Genomic DNA, 17,852 nt, shown 5'->3' with positions numbered 1-17,852 from the left:
GTGTGTGCGTGTGTGTGCGTGTGTGTGTGTGTGTGTGTGTGTGTGTGTGTGTGTGTGGTGTGTGTGTGTGTGTGTGTGTGTGTGTGTGTGTGTGTGTGTGTGTGTGTGTGTGTGTGTGTGTGTGTGTGTGTGTGTGTGTGTGTGTGCGTGTGTGTGTGTGTGTATGTATGGGTGGGTATGTGGGTGTGAGGTTTTGCGTGTGTGTATATGGGTGTGCACATGGATGTGTGTGTACGGGGTGCGCGTGTTTTCCATTGTGCAAAGTGAAGGAAACGAATCCACCATCGATGATGATGATGATGATGATGTAGATGGTGGTTGGTCCATGTAGCAGCGTGAAAAAATGCGATACCATTCACCTATCTCAATGTCGATTCGGATATCTTCGTATATAGCTATTTTTTTTTACATTGTCCATATTTTTATCAACGCTTTCTTGGATGGCTGAATAGGATGGAGATTCATCCAATAAACGAGCAATAGTGACGAAAGGCAAGGCGGCCAGTCATTCTCTAAGCCATCGACTAAAGAAGGATGATGAGATGAAGTGTTAAAACGAGCTGAGCTGAACCGCTCCTGAGGCTGACGCCAATGTAACCGCGATGCTCTAAACCAGCAAAGCTCTTCTGATTGTGCAAATTGCCAGCAAGCGGTCCCGCAGACTAGACAGCCAACACTTCAGTTCATTAGTCAGACAGCCTTTGACAGAGCTCAGCGATATCGAATGCAATATACGTAGTAGCGTAGCGGCTATATAGATTATGCATATTTGTTACTACACCGAGCGTCATATATCTCCAGGACAGTAGATTCAACTATATGAAACCTAGGCAGCTTGAGGTTCAGTTTACGAAGCTAATAGCTAAGAGCCACTAGACAATGGACAAGAGATATTTTCTTGAGACGAGATCTATGCGCCGAACAACAAACGTCCGGCAAAAATGTGTCTGCAAGATCATGTGCAGAATTGAATCGTTGCCCCTGCGGTCACCACCATGAACAATAAATTCGCCATGCGATCCGTACGAAAAGGCTGGGTCAACAGTAGAAGTCTCATCAAAAAGCCATCACCACCCACATCTGGAGCCGGTCAGTTCAAAGGTATACCTCGACACCGACACGGCTTCACCAGCAGGAACAACTGGTTGGAAGCTGGCGTGAGCCTATAGCGTAGCTGTGAGCTTCGTGAGATGAGCACGACCACTTCCTAACTCATCGTCGTAGTTTTTCCTTCCATATTGTCGATACAACAACAACGGGCCGCTTACCTTTCAGTAGCAAGTATCTAATAATACTACTACCGGATGGCGGTAAAGAAAGCCAAATGGCTGTTTCCTTTACCTTGAGTTGTGGTGGAATCAAACATTGTCATAACACACGCTGACTACAATATCAACAGCAACAAAAACAACAGCAACATCGACAGCAACAAAAACAGTAACAACAACCATTCACGATGTGAAAAAAATTGAGGACTGCTGCATCAGACGATGAGATATAAAAGACATTTTTAGTTAGGACGGCAACAATGGAAGACAGATTTTCGCTAAGTTTGGGTATTACTGTTTGGATACCTTTGTTTAAGTGGACTATCCGAAATCGCTTCTCCATCAAAATCATGGTAAAATGGGCGCTTACATCATATCGCAATAATAAGAAACATTTAATTTAGTATAGCCGCAACGTAACATATGCCATCTGAAAATACATTACTTTTTCCAATCGTATATTACATCATGCGTTCGAAATATAGGATGACCATTATACTAACTCACAAAACACGTATTGCAAATGGCCGTGGTCAGTCTTATCCAGAACAAACTTAGGTTAGTATTGCTTGTGCAGGTCTTACAATTTAACGTATGCTAATGGGATCAATCGGACATTACTTTTCAACACCTTAAGACGCATACGTACAAGCTCATGTTTACTGGCGTTCGTCATGTACTTGGACCATGATTTGGTCATCTTGAGCCACTTATCGCCTCGTTCTACTTCCTTTGCCAGCTGCTTCTTTTCCAGCTCTGAAAACCGCTCTGGTAGGGCCTTCTCGCTGAAAACAGACAACATCGGTTTCAAAGTGTTAGTACCGACTATGTTACGACAAAAATTAGAAATTGTGTTAGAAACTGCTGTGTAATTGTGATTCCGTTCAAACGATTTAACAGATAAAATCAACAAGGACACCTCTAGGTAGATGCATAAATAAATTTAACGCAGCTGCGCCATCCTATTTTACATAATTAACTTACATATTATATTAATTAATATATATTGATTTACATATTGATATAACCAGAAATCGTACCGACTAAATTTCGTGTTAGTTAACACGAAATCACAATACTAACAGAATTATTGAAAACCGCTCAACTTTAATAGTTGGTTTTTCGAAGTGTTAGTTTGTACCAAGTACTATAAAAAAATACTACAAAAAACAATTTATAATAGTTCTGAATGGCAAAAGTACTCTACATCGTGTTTTATTGTAACTCCCTCTAGAGACTTGAAACTAGTTTCAATAATAGGTCAATATAATCGGAGGGCCTCCACCTCACTCATAAAAAATGATGAATCACTTGAGTAACTCTGTCTCTCCTGTTTAGTGTCCACGTAATGCTCGAGGTCACTGAGCTTCGCTGGACATTTATTTGACTGCAGACATGGCTACTCTAACAGATAGCTATACGTGAACTGTACCAGAATGAAATGGTTGATTAAGAATGTCACCAACAATAACTTTATTTATCGGTACCATCTCACTAGTAACTCAAAATGCTGCCTGCTAAGTATCGACTAAAGAGCTTCCAAATGACGGCAACGAAAGTTCCCAGATTTTTCAATTCACAGGTAGTTTTCAGCGAACGAAACTGCTCTTACCCACCCAGAGCTGGTCACTACTATTTAGTTTATATATGTACATAATTAAAAAATTTCCTTACATACTTTAATCGCATTTCATCTTGCCACATGAAGGCTTAACGCTGCTCTGCGCGTTGATAAGGATCACAATCGAGTGCTACAGAGAACGCTTGAACGAACTGGGCCAATTGAAAATCCCGTGGCTTACGCTACATTTCGTTGCATGTATCGTCCAACGCTTCAAATAAGCAGACGTCTAAAATTATCCGACTAACACGCAGATGAAGACTGCTAACTCTCCACCCTATATTCAAAGCTATGGATAGAGCCGTATCGACTTTAGATTGGCTTCAGCAATGATGTGCCTTGTTGTAACAACTGCTCTGCCTCGTATAGTTTAACGTCGGGTCGCTCAGTTTGTCAAGGATTTGAACCGGCTGACGGTGATTCTACGAAACGCGATTCGCATTGGGCATCACTGCAAAATTGGACAGATACACTCAAGGCACATGCGAATCGACACTCTAAATCGAATATAACGCTCTAATTTTGCCTTGTTGTTTCGTGATTTTGCTCATTGTAGACGCTACTACTTTTGCGAAGCGGGTCCAAAATTCATTGACTTCATTCACGATCGCTCAGCTGAAATCTAAACACTGCAAACAACGAACAGCCCAAGCCCAAAAGTTCATCTGATCTTTTCAAAGGTAATAACGCCAAACGGCCATCTTTGTTAGCACATATTGATAGCTGGGGCAAGCAACTAAATGGTGTCAACTGGACGCGCTTTTAAGACGGCGCATGGGCGGTATACTACGAACATGGTACTATCACGGAGTCACTGCGGAAACCACTTATGACCATGCTATTACATGAGTATCCAGTCAGTTAATTATTGGTGCATGTGACAGGGGCAGCTGCAGTAGATGCGAAAGCATTTCCGGTCTGACAGCGTGACCAAAGGCGCCGACTGCCGGCAGGTAGACAAAACCGTTTACAAGCTACAGAATTCGACGAGCTAGCGTGCACTGCTTTAACATAACGGCAGTAACAACAATAGTAATTATGAATATCAACGATCAAATGGGGCTTGATGAAAGAAAAACTGTTGCATTCAAGAAGGTTTGTCGTGGACGATAAACGTGAGGACTCGTAATTGTACCGATGTTGCTTATCTTAAGGTCAGTATTACGCCGTACATCGGCGCAAACAGCATACAATTTTTATACACTGCTAGCACCTTAAAAACACTAAAAAACTACGTTGTCGAACGAAAGAAACGTGATAATACGACTGTACAAAATTGTATTTTCAGTCTATTCACGAATGTCCTCACGAAAAGAACGTAAAGGAGAAAAGAAGTCATAATTTTACGTACTTTTCATTTGAGCTAGGTGGCATTTTCTGCCACAATTTCTTTTCTTTACGTAGGGCCCTCCATCGCGAAAAAAACTATTACCTTCGAAACAGTTCGAATAGAGTCTTAAGCCTAAAATTTAACGCATCGTTAAAATATATAAACGCAACAACTGCCAAGCGTAAAGTTCATTTACTAGACGTAGCTTTATTCTGAGCTATATCTAGTAAATACTACAATGAATCGAGCATTAGAACTTCATATACCTTCATCAGGCTCATTTCAGCACGAACTTGTGCCGAGTGCGAACAATATTGACTTCAAGATCTGTGCCAATGTAAGAGTATGGGTTCCCAGCTGTACTGTGTATAGGTAAAAATTTGAGATTATCCACAGATGGTAATGAGGTTTTAATAGACCAATTCCTTTTCGGATTCGATCTTGCCGGTGGCTTCTGTAATATCAGTACCGGCGAAAGATGCCTGATGAGGATTTCGCTAGTTTTGAGGTCTATCATCTCGGCTCGGAAAAGGTTTTGACGGGTTTGAACGGCGCTATTCCAACCCATTTCCATTGTTGAATTACTGTCTCCAAAGTGCCTTTAAAGTAAAAAATAATAAGTTCATGTATAAAATCTCATAATCTTAGCACTACTAATTTTTGCTGTGCGTGTTTCCCTGTATGTAGTTCTTGTTGTCGTGTTCCATCTACGTTTTACGCAAAAGTTTTTTTTTACCAAAAAAATCCACGAGTAAATGTATTACTATCACTTTAAAGTAACAAGTGTATTTATCAATGATCGCTAGCCGTCTCGTTCCCATTATGCTAAATCAACGTGTTACCACACCCGGTCTACTACTTACTGATCAGCCGCTTCTTTTTATTAGCATAAATTTATTATTATTCAGCAGTCGATATATACGAGTACGGTCCCGACAACGAAACTGAAGTTTCTCAACTTCAGTTTCGTTGTCAGGACCGTTATAATTGCTTGATCGCCGTAAGCGTAATCTGTTTATGGATTTCTGCAGGGTGAAAATAGCGTGTCATCCAATCATTTGGGGACTGAGTAGACCTTTGCCACTCAAATGGCTCTGGTTCACATCCTAGCAATATGAATAAGAGCGGCACAAAGTGATGAATAGTCGATAATAATAATGAAATGCCTTGACAATTTTCTCCGTTTATAACAAAGCTGTGGATACTTTCATTGACGTCCACCCTCAAAGGCGCTCCTGTACAATTAAGCAGCGAATACATCACGTGTATCAAATCAGTTAGATACTTTCATTGCTCCACAAGAAGAGATTCACTATCTGTTCCTTGTCGTAAACACTTTACGCCTTCAACTCTCATGTAAATCTTTTGATTTGTTTCCAGTGCGCGGTCTGCTTCGACTGAGTAATTATCGATAAAGAGTGACAAAAGAGCACCCCCAACGTGTCATCGATTACTTTTGGCGTCATCTCGGTCTTCTTCCGTTTAACTTGGGTCTTTGCTACGACTAGTAGTACGTACGTGGTGTCGTGCGACAGCACGTTTTCTACTCGAAGGAACTGGTTAGACCTTTGAATATTTAGCGCTGAGTGCTGCTTAAATTACACTGTTAATGAGTCATACGAATGTCGGCTTGACTCACTGATTGGCTGGCTAGCTGGCTGGGTGCGACGGTATGAGAACGGAGGGAAATAAGCGAAACCAAAAGCATAAGTGCCTAAAATGAACTTACTAAGGCGGCAATAATTCACATGCAAGGCCGAAAGTCGTGAGAGTCGTCGGCGTGGCCTTCACGCTAATTTTAAATGGCTGAAACCACTTGATTTTCAATAATTTCGCACTATCATGTTTAAGCGTTCATTCGTTCAATGATTGAATATGTCCGAGCTCCGCTGTCAGGAAACGATGAAAATCATCGCGTTTGAGTACAGTGAACGGTAAATAACTTATCTGTGTATAACTGACTTATGCCATATGATTCATAATCTGGGCTAGAAATAGTAAATCATGAAGCAATATAAACTAGCACAACAAGAGAGTCGCCAATGTATTGCTTTTAAAACGTGAAAAAAAGTGCATACGATATGGTTACCCTGGATTCTAAAACGGGAAACAACTCATTCTGCTTTGGTTAATACTTCTTATTGATGAATTCAAAAAAAAGCTGTATTCAAACGCAAAATTATATTAATTTTATAATATTATGAGCAGCGAACGCATCCTGCGAGAATGCCTTGTTCGAATATTATCTTCTTTATGGAACTTTAATGATATTACATTAATCCTTTTTTTTTTCGACAATTTCGACAGGTATCTTCATGCAGTATTTTTGTCATATGTTATGGAGAGATTGTTTCAGATTCTGTATGTACGTAAAATTAAAGGATCCTTTTACGCGCATAAATCGAACAGACGTTAGCGATAAGTTACGTATAGCAGCTAACCGCGTTTGTGTGCTTTGATAACAGAACATGGCGAACCCTACCCTCATTTGACCTGCATATGAAACGTACTACATGTAGTTTGTGTTCGTAGAATCGGTTATAAAAAACTAGTTGTTCTAATTGTAGTTAACTGTTTTCAACTAACTGCAACGAACACGCATCAATATGATATATACCTGACCGTTCACAGAGCAAAAAACGCCAGTCGGGGGTACTCTCGCAATTTAACATCGGTAATGCGTGTACCAACACTTAGAATAGCTATCAAGAAGAAGCTCTTGAGATTAGGCATATAAGTATAAACAGCAATAAAAAAAGCGCTGGAGACAGCGGAATACATACGAAATAGGGGAAGTTAGCGTTTGTAGGATTCTCGTGTTTATAGTAATTCTGTACACAGGCATAAGCCACTTCGGGATCGCTATTAACGCATTATAATTTTGTTGTGAAAATTAGGTATTTAACGCTTAATATGTAAACAGGCCTCCAATGACATATCAGTGTACAAAAATCGAGTAAATAAAATACTTTTCTCGAAATTTCTTTAGAACACCCATCATTCACAGAGCCTAGCTAGGTAGGTTCTTTCACCGGTTCACTACGATACGTCCTGTAATGAGGGCAAAGAAATTTTTTGTTAACTTCTTATATCATGGACATACATGTGGACATTTCAAAGAATCAGCTTATCTAGGGCACAGTAAACTTATTTAGATGATCTTGCGCTGATGACAGATATTCTCGAGAACTACAGAGAATAATATGCAGAGAGCCAAACCAAGATTATACCATAAGACCTACACAAAATGTTTGGTGAACGAGTGAAGACACTGAGTTTTGACTTGCGTATGGCTCAAGGCGTCCATTTTAGAATTTATAAGGCAGACCTCTAATTCTAATGATTTCCTTGATGGTGGTCGAAATCATGGATACGATTTGGCAACATAAAGTTGAGCTAGGTATTAGTTTTTTTGACATTTAAATTACTAGCCGAACTGAGCATATCTACAGCAAGCTATTTTACCTGCAGCCTGCTTTGCTAATCCGAGGCTTGCCTGGAAATTGTGACAAGTTAATGACGCAACCGTTAGTCTACTACCTAAGTTGAGCTCATTTTGTTTGTCTTGCAATTGGGACTTAGCATATTCAATTCTACATTAGTCACCTATATATCAATAGCTAGGCATTAGGCACAGCAAAATACGGACTGCGTAAAGACTAGTCAATCCCATATGTTTAAGCTGGTTTAGCTGATTCCGTTCGGGTACAACTGTGGTGATACGAGTATAGAATTTATTCCGTGGGAGACTACCTATTTGATGCGAAGGAACGTTTCACATCTGGTCGACACGGTATTCGTAGAATACAGTTGTATATAATCTAGTCGTCTTCTAACTCCACGTCTTATGCGCACTATTCTCTGTTCTACAGAGACGTTTAGCGGGTTCTAACAAGACTAGAAATGTGGAAAATTTCCAAACACTCGGATCGCAATACAAGAACAGGAAATATAGCTTGCTACTACCCGCATTTTTACTTCAACTATCATATGTTTGTATCTGTACTGACGCTATTGCGAAGCCTATTTCTAGCTTCAACTCCTTGCATATGCAACGCATAAGAGCACTTTGTTGGGATTCTAGCGTAACTAAATTTTATCGATAAAAATCAAATTTTTAAACAAACAACGCTTTTCAATAATGGCAGCACACTGTGAAATTATTATGGGCACAAATAAAACCAGGAAAACGCCTCCCTATTGAGATACGTTGGTGGACTTCATTCGCTCGGAGCTGCTTTCGTTTGGTTCTCGACTTTAATTTCAAGGAATACAGTGAACGCTACCATATCGGACTAAGCTGCCAAATGTTCATATTTTCATACTATGTACGCCGACCTACTTGGATACATAAACGTCCCGTTATTTTTCGATCAGCTTTAGGGCGGTGGTACGCGTATGACTCGTGTCTCAACTTCATGAAAATATTCAAGAATGCGCCACGAAGTGTGACACACGCAGCGTCTATCATGCATATTTCTACTTTCTACCTTGAAGCTCACTAATGGTCTTAGCGCACTTGAAATTTGTATCTGAAACTGTTGTCGAATACAGTAAAGCAGTAGTGGTACGTACGTTGTATTAATGTGCCACGTTATGGCTTGGTATATTTATTAATTTCGTTTCCATAGGGGTTTAGAAGGCAGTTATTTGAAATAACTTCGTCTCATTTTAAACATTTAACTGATGTTTAAGTGATATTTACTTGTCACTCTTTGATTTAAATTCAGTTTACATATCCAGCGGGTAAGCCAATGCGGTTCTAATTACTAAGTGAAATACGCGGCCACCTTTAAGCGTTGCCTCGCAGTAGAGTGTTTAAAACGAACATTTGAAGCACTTATTTTCGATTTCAATAATACCAAAAACACTCCTGGGAGTTCTGACAAGTTACGCGGCGGCAGACAACGATGCCGAACTGAGTATGTCTTTTTAATACTGGTTACCAAGCTGGTAACAGTTCCCATTACAAGGCATCACTTAATGGTAAACTCGCGTGTTTAGGAAGCTGAGATTTCGAGATCCACTGTGCCCACGAAGTTCATCTTATCATATCTTCCAATGGCGAACATGTTCCTCAATAGATACGCGCATTCGCTCTAATAGCTTCAAAAAACACGGTATAGCGCTCTGTAAACGTACCACAGGGCAAACAATCTATCTATGAACAATTCAATTCAAATTACAACCTAGCAGTTTCTTGGCTCCAATGCTACAACACTACGCAGTTATTTCTTCGCCTAATCTATAAACCTTCTTAGTTCACAATGCTTGGGTGAATGTACTGCTAGACAATATGGAACCCCCGACACTAACATTTAATTAGCACAACTTTTGTGAATGTACTTATTGTATTATAAAATGGATCAACATTCAACAGTAATACTGGCTACCTGAACAAACACCGCGTAATTGCTATCTATTTACTGCTCAGTAGCAAAGGGTGTTACCGATCACGTAAACCCTATAAATGTTATTTTCCTTTAGCAAATGTTAGGTTATCTCTTACGCGGAGCATAGAAGTTAACATATTCGCTGAATCAGCTGAAATTCTCTATTCCTTTTTTACTGCCAGGCGCGAATAAAAACGTTTGCGCCGACCCTAGTTGTTTAATACTGAACTCTAACTTCGGCTTCCTCTACAGCAGTTGGTTGCCACGATATGGGGCCGTAGACTGAGTACGGTCACATAAGCAAACATTATTTTCTGGTGCTTTTATATGTCACTGCAGCCTCTCATAATAGTCTTCTTGAGTATTTCGTATCGCCTGGAGTATATTTTAACTAACTGAAGCAAAAATTGGGCGAAAAGTTAACCTGGAGCCGCAACGTTTGCTATGCACAGTTCTTCACTGGGTCGACTTCCTACGACTTTTCTATATACCGATCGTCAAGCACCGTAACATGACCTTTATATCAACAGTGATAAACAGTTTACGTATGGAAATAAAGTTTTATTTAATTTTTTATCTCCCTCTCACTCGACCATTATTCAACTGCATGGAACTTCTGGCACAGTCCACATGATTTACTCCTAACAACAATTATTATTATTCGACGATGGTGGCAACGACGTGATCGCCGTTGTCCTCGACTTTGTATTTATTTGCCTGATACTTAAGTTTTCATACATTTTAGACGGATCGTGCACTCCTATATGTATTCTATATTAGCTATTTTCTAACGCTTAAATTTGGAACCACATTCATGTTATCATGACATGTACAATAGATATGCTACTCCCAAACTGAAGTTTCTTGGAGTATGTAAACGGTACATAAACCTGCACGAACGTCATCAATTGTTGTATCAAATGTAGGCCCAGACGCCAACCATTACCTATTGTAGATTGAAGAGTCGTACAACAGAGTCATAGAATATAGCCAAGCGTTTGTCGTGAACGCAGCTGCCTATGAACAACACTCGCTAGGGTCATTGTGGAACATCATATTAGTTGTTGTCCCGTCAGAGGACATATATTATGAAGAGGCCTTTGCTGTTATTTGACAGTTGTTTTTTTGCACATTACGCTCTATCAGAGTGTAGAAAAGTGTAGTTTATCAAACTACACTTTTTTTTTTTTTTTTTATAACACTAGCTGCTTTGCATTGTACGTGCATACAAATGACTAAGCGATGAAGCCGTCCTGTCGTGCTAGCTAGAGACATAAGTGATGTGTTGCGCCACTGTATAATGGTTCGACGTTCACCACCGAAGGCAATTGAGTTACGGGAAATCCGGTTGCTGTTTAGGCATACTAATTGTCACATAGATACTGGAGAAATTTTCCGGAAATATTAGGACATAGTTTTAACGATATTATATGTCTCATTTATAATAGTTCAGTGGACAGCATCCGGTGCCGTACAATACCTTTGTTGATGTTGTTAGATAAATGAAGTGCAATGTGTATGGTGCAGAATTGTCAATATGACTCATTTTCAATCAGCCAATACGCTAAGCTTATACAGAGCAGACTTTGGAACTTTTTGGTTTGACGTCAGTGGGTTCTGCCAGCGTGAGGATCTGAATAAAAAATTTTATGGCTTTCAGCAACGTCAAATACGGTAATCAATAATTTTTTGCTTCAAAAAATCCACAATATTTGTCAAACGTTTAGTTACGAACCTGCTTTCTACTGAACTTGGTTTCTGTGGTAATTTTTCATTTGCCCAAATTACACCAAATATTTTAATTTTAATCGTTTTATTTAACAGCTGCAGGCGCATAAGACAATTATACCTATTAAGACCAACTGCGCAAAACAGCCCTTACAAATAGTAGAAAAAGGCTAAAAAGCCTTCTGATTTTTCTGAATCTTCTGATTGTTCCAACGATAGTTTTTTTGTGGTGAACCAGCAGCGAACAAATTGGAACCAAATAAAGCTTCAGGTTTAGAAGACATGACACAGACTTTACCACGTATTGGGTAGTTACAGGCGAATCTGGGGGACTTAGCAAATGATCTGAATGATGCAAACGTTTCGAAAACGGAGATAGATGAAGACCAACGAGGAGGTAACCAGATAGCAAGGCCCAAAAAACAAATTCATTACCACAATCGAAGGGGCCTTTTACGAAAGCAGAGTTCGTAGCCTAAGGACTTTGTCAGATAAAACTAGCATCTTACATGAAACATATTGCAGAATTATAACTCAAATACAGAAAATGCGGACACTTAGTAAAAATGGGGCCTTCATAAATTAACTAATAGCTAGAAATGTGTGTGGCGTAATTCACGTAGAATTTACGCGCACTTAGAGCACGCAGTCACTATAGACGAAGCATAGGATGGCGTCACCCTCGATAGAAATCGAGTTCCGTAGATGTAAGGTGATTGCAAAATTTGCCATGGACATCAAAACCACCTGCGGTTATGATAAACTCATGGGAAGTGGAACAGTAAAGCTGAGCGTGTATCTCGTTATTTCAAGTTCCTCAAGAAATTCATGGATACACTAAACCTCATTGCCATGCCCCAATTATTCCTGAATTGAATAAGGGAATATCTAAAAATGGCTTTAACTTACTCATTCTTTCGATCTAACTCCGTGTAATTACCGGGCTTTCTGTGAGCCAGCAGATTTCACTATCGACTATTTTGATGTATAGCTGTATAGGAGTTGCTAGAGTGCTAGGTATATAGGAAAATAAGGAAAAGTACCCCTAAGTCGGAGGGATTCACTTGCAACAGGTATGATTATATTATATATATATTAAATCCAAAAAAGTATATTAAGCCCTATCATAAGCGATACTGTGTGGTAATTATGTGAGCAACCTGAACCGCATGTTTGTGCTGTCAATTGGCTCGTGGACCACTGGACGATTATCGATAAAAGCAAAAAGGAGAGGCTTTGAAATACAACGTAAAGAGGAGTACTAAACATAACAAAGTATTTCTAGCGTAAAAGAGTCCTGAGTACTGCTATGGCTTAGAAGAAGGAACGTATTAGACAAAGATGTTAATATTAGCAGCGAAGCTGGTGCTGGTAATTTTGCAGATGACGTTAATTTCAGTATCTGAATAACTCTCGTGGGAGTATGGTTGGCCACCCGACTGTGTTTATTCGTATGCATGTGCGTGCGAGATATCTGAGTCTATGAGTTATCATAATTGTTTTTATGTCTGCCTATTGACACGATCGTGATAGATGCGTCCCCATCATCGACTGACCAGTCACAGACAGCTGCTTCAATCACTTCTGTGAATATATCGAAGTCGCTCGTCGATTACATCCACGGATACGTTACCTATATTCCAGGAAAATGACCGGCGCCGGCTGGTAGACACAAACGGCTAATTTACCGTTGAAGTAGGCATCGCAATCAACTTCTTTACTTCTTCGCCTTTATACACAGTCGGTCGTAACCCGCTACGATATATATACGCCGAGTAGCCAGTGCGAGCGAGTTAATGATTGTTGTTCACCAGTTAACTTACGTAGAAAGCGTTCTTTCTACTTCGACACGACGAAGCTGTAATTTGGTCGCACGGTTCGATAGTCTCACCCGTTTCGTGTGTGTGTTTGCAGTTCTTATCTGCTTGGGCGCTTAGATGGAAGAGCAGCGCGTCGAGCCTCCATCAACGGTGGGCATCGTTAACTATCCCAAGAGTACTTACAGCAAGGAGTTTATAAAAGAACTGCCGCCGTCAAGGCGGACTCGCGAATCCTCGCGCATAGGCGCACAACGACGCGCAACACAGGATTGAACCTTGGCTGTGGTCAACAAGGCACATCTGACGGCGAATTTGCCAACAGATATTTAAACAATGAGTCACCACTATGGAATTATACAAAACTAATATACTACGGAAGGCGGCAATAAAGGAGAATATAGAAGAGATCGACTCGACTGAACATGTGATTGATGAAGATTGGATATGACGGTGAATCGGAGTGAGTGACAGAAATCAAATGGAACGGTGAAGCTAGGCAGTGAATAACACAGCTGTATAGTATTCAGTTGACACTATTAATAAGCACTGTGCATTTTTCATATATAATACTTAGACGGGTAATTTGTTGACACTTCAAGTGATTCTTCAACATCAATAACTACTCCGCAAGTTAACCGGCTTATAATTTGCGTTCAGCAATAACATCATTATAAAGTCACATCACATCATCGATATCACCGTCAACAACAAAACTGCATTAACTTAGGACTGTCAGATGGATTACTCAATCATCGCAGTAGGGAATAGACCAACAACATATTGGCGTAAAGAAGCTAATCAGCTCTCTGATTTTCTTATGTTATGTCAGGGTCGATCGTAGTAATACTGTGTACCAGTATATACAGTTCATGTCTTGTTTGATTGCCCTGCTCTGCTCTTAGCACACCCGCACGTCATCGGTCTAGCTCTTGCGCACGCACAGCTATTACGTACTCCTATCTACAAGAGACTACAGATGATTTCAACGCTTACCATTTGATTACGATAATGTCTCGTTTTTTTCGAGAACTGTAACGTTTGGCAGTTACTACTTCGCGATTCTTCAACAGCTTCTGCTTGATTTTTATATTTTTTCTTCAATTTACCCAACAGAGATAAACTCATCATTAACGCTCAAGAATATTGGTCTTTCATGGTAAGCACTAATGCAGCGGCCCGTGTTTCACATGATGTTGCTTAAAATTTCGACTGTTTTGACTACAAGATCTATGTATGTACAGGAGGATGAATGTACTTTCTCAGATGGGAGCTACAGCTGAATATGATCAATGATTCCATATCTATTTATTTCCAATGTTAGTGAAATTATTACAAATTTTCTAAATAAATTTCGACAGTTCCAAATCCAATTTTCCCTCTAACACCGCTGAGCCCACTCTCACGAGCTGGCGGCGTTTTTGGCATCATGATTATTCGAGCAATTAGGGATTAAAAGAACACTTAATCTCTATCACTCAAGATCTCGAAATAATAAACTGTCTGATGTTTAAAGGACAGTAATGACTGTAATGAGATGCGGACACTATGTATGTGAATATATTTCGCAGATTTTAAACAAACTGTTCAAGTGCTTCTTTTTCTTTTATTTGGATTATCCACCTGTAGTTGTCTCTATTAGCCACTGCTGCCGTAGCGGCCACGCAAGTACGCAGCCTTCCTGTTTACCTGACACTTCGTTTCATTCAGTAACGGTCTTAGCAGCTGATAATGATGATTCATCCGTAGCAGTCAGCCAATTACAAAACGCCTACATGATAAACGAAATCCGGCCGTAACAACGGCGATCACGACGCCTGTCGTTGTTGCTCTATTTCCTACTGCTGTCGTTCTTATTGCTGATCTGCTGTGACAAGCCAATGCCAAGGGTCGACTGCTACCGACATTACTACCGCATTACAGCCTACATGGTGTCTACGTGACGCCCGTACGTACGACGGACCATTGCCGGGTTAGCTTAAGTACCAGCTGCCGGTTTTCTGATCTCTGACAAGGGAACACTCAATACACACGACATTGAACTGCATAGATTATCACTGGACCGCGTTAAACACTACGCACATTTATGAATATGTGTGTGTGTCTCAGTTCAGCAGGTGGAAAAAGACGAACCAGCCGAGCAATGAGGATAGATCAATGCCGAAGAGAAGTAAGAGCTTTAGTAGCAAAAGCAACGACACAGGAAAGGATACTGATGTCGTGCGGACAGTGAGGGAATAGCCGTCGCCTAACTACATAGCTTGAAACAACGCAACATTTATATCGGTGTGCATTTATATAGGTGTACATGCTATTTAATATATATACGCACGTAAATACAAGAATCGTCATTGTATGATGAAAGGGGGCGAACAGCACGTCAAATGGCATTTGTTTACAGGCGTTAAAAAGATCAATGTAATATATTCCGCAATCTTAGCAGGATAAAAGCTCTTAAGAATACCAATTGCGATTAAGTAAAACCAGCGGCCAGTTGTTTGCTACAGAATATTTCAGTTAAGACGTTTTTCAATGCACGTCCAAAAAAAATCCGCTCCGCACACTGAGAAACCACGACATACTACTGGAACGAGTCAAATTGCTTGTAGGACGATCGAGACGCGCGAAAAGTCTGGCTTGCCCTGTCTCGTCATTTCCGTTGACAAATACTGACCAATGCTGATCGGTTACATAACTCTGTGTTTGGAAAGCGGCGCAAGTAGATTTAACATTCTTACGAGACATTGAAACAGAAATTCCAATGGCATATCACAACCGCGTGGTAATTTCTACGATGTTTGTTTCATCTATTTGTAACTGCAAATACAGCTCAGACAGATGTTATCATAATTCTAATACTTACTGAATGAAGCCATATCTGTCAATTTTCGCGGCCTCGTCGTACGAGGGGTCTTCCCAGGGCAGTATGTGCTCGGAATCCTTTAACCAGCCCTTATCATATTTGGCGACGATCTCACTTCGTTCCGCCGCCACCTGACGTTCAGTCTCGGATTCAGAGTCCGACGACATCGGAGACCTCCCTTTGTAGGACTTCCTTTTGTCTACCCTACCGGGAGACACTTGGAGTCAGTCCTATACGAACTCCAGCTCAACCACACTCAAAAATCCAATCTCAGGTTTGGGCCGCGGATATCAGAAACGCAGGCAGAGGCTCACATGCAGTTGAGGTTCTTCTGCACTAGATCTGACACCGAAAGTTTGATAAACAAACTATCCATAAAGGTGGACGTGATGCTGCCACTACACTGAATATCCCGGTAGTAAAAGTATGTGAAATTTGATGACACTGAACCGAGATTGGAATATCCAGTTATTAATGTTACCTTTCGTCGTCACCTGTCATTGACTGTCTTTGCTATTCGCTCGAATTCGCGATGAGCTACAACGTCAAGTCGTTCGCACTATCGCCAACAATAGTGGGAGTGCAAGCCAAATACAAATGGCGGTTTCGTTAACTCCTATACACCGTACACTACCATTATGACGCCCGCAGGCGCGACGGTAGGCCGAAACCTTCGGCGCACTCATACATACCCGACCGCACTCTATTGTAATAACAACTCACTGTACAGGTCGCGATGGATTAGTTAAACCAATTCCCCTTTAATGCTCTTGCACACTCCTCGTATACTGATATGCCCATAGGCGCATACACACACAGTTGAACCTTAGATACACTGAATAGACACTCGACGTACAAACGCGTATACGGTTTAGAAGATGCTGCAAATTATTACTTCAGCATATGATGAAGATGATAATAGGAAATAATAATGATCGCTCTTTTTTTAGCAATAAGCACACACAGTTATACACTTTTGCTGCTGCTGCTGCCGCCGCTGCGGCTGCAGTAGCCGTTGTCGTCAATGTACTTTCGCCGTAGCCGTAGCTGCTGTTGCACTCCTGTCCGTATGTTTTATAAGGATGAGATAAAGGGAATATACGGCATATGTTAATTTATCAATAGATTGTTGTTCCTGCCGGTGACAACCGGCCTGCTTTTTGGCCTGGGCTTATTTTCCTCTAGGTCGGCGCTCCTACTTGTCGCCGTGTTTGCCGCCGCCGCCACCCTCGTTATCTTCGTTGTTAAGGTTTATTCGTTCGTCCGTTTTGATGTGATCCTGTACTAGTTGTTGCTTCGTTTACATTTTATGTGGCTGCCGTCTTACGGTATCACGGTATCTGCTGCGACCAACAGAATGGGAAAATAGACGAGCGACGTCGTATCAACGGCTTCGAGTGACCCGATCGAATGTTGACACTTACGTTGTTAATGCGGTGAGGAAGGCGGCGCCAATAACAGCATCCTGGTGTTCAGCCAAAACTCGGCGGATGCTTGCTGGTGCCCGTTCCGATATTCCGCGACTCTGTTTGACAAAACGACGGACGGGAAACTAAGCATCTCCATGAATTTAGGCGAGCGGACGTTAGTGACTAGATGAAGCACGTGGACACCGTGACAGGCAGGCGAGCAGCAGTTGGAAACGGTCTAGCGAGAACGACCCACCAAGTGCAGTTCGATATTGATCGCACAGAATTAAACTCTTTAGAGAAATAGGGAAATTAGGAGAGGAGAATTTTACGTGTACGGTTTATATAGACTCAGGTAAGCTGGTTAGTTATATGTTTTGACAGGTGGACGTTGTTTTGGTCAGAGTTTTAGCCACTCTGCAT

At 40.9% G+C, this 17,852-nt stretch overlaps 1 protein-coding gene and 1 long non-coding RNA gene across 3 annotated transcripts in view; one reads left to right on the top strand and one right to left on the bottom strand.

Annotated features, from left to right (window-relative positions):
* LOC111267880 (uncharacterized) overlaps positions 1-7,203 on the top strand; it is a 23,138-nt gene extending 15,935 nt beyond the window's left edge. The window contains exon 3 of the long non-coding RNA XR_002684894.2: positions 5,600-7,203. This is a non-coding gene — a long non-coding RNA (uncharacterized LOC111267880). The remainder of the gene's footprint in view (positions 1-5,599) is intronic.
* The window catches only part of RN-tre (USP6 N-terminal like RN-tre), a 25,945-nt gene extending 8,093 nt beyond the window's left edge, over positions 1-17,852 (bottom strand). The window contains exons 1-2 of one of the 2 annotated variants that reach the window (XM_022846437.2): positions 16,021-17,852; positions 1,918-2,053 (exon numbers count right to left, since the gene is read on the bottom strand). In XM_022846437.2, coding sequence (XP_022702172.1) covers positions 1,918-2,053; positions 16,021-16,187 — 303 coding nt within the window. In that variant the 5' untranslated portion in view covers positions 16,188-17,852. Of the gene's footprint in view, positions 1-1,917; positions 2,054-2,946; positions 3,982-16,020 lie in introns of those variants that run through there. The other variant, XM_086971484.1, reaches the window with a different exon arrangement.

Source organism: Varroa jacobsoni, unplaced genomic scaffold (assembly GCF_002532875.2).
Source record: "Varroa jacobsoni isolate VJ856 unplaced genomic scaffold, vjacob_1.0 scaffold_1233, whole genome shotgun sequence".
Lineage (NCBI taxonomy): Eukaryota > Metazoa > Arthropoda > Arachnida > Mesostigmata > Varroidae > Varroa > Varroa jacobsoni.
The sequence above is the reverse complement of the archived record's forward strand: the minus strand, read 5'-3'. Positions and strand labels throughout refer to the sequence as shown.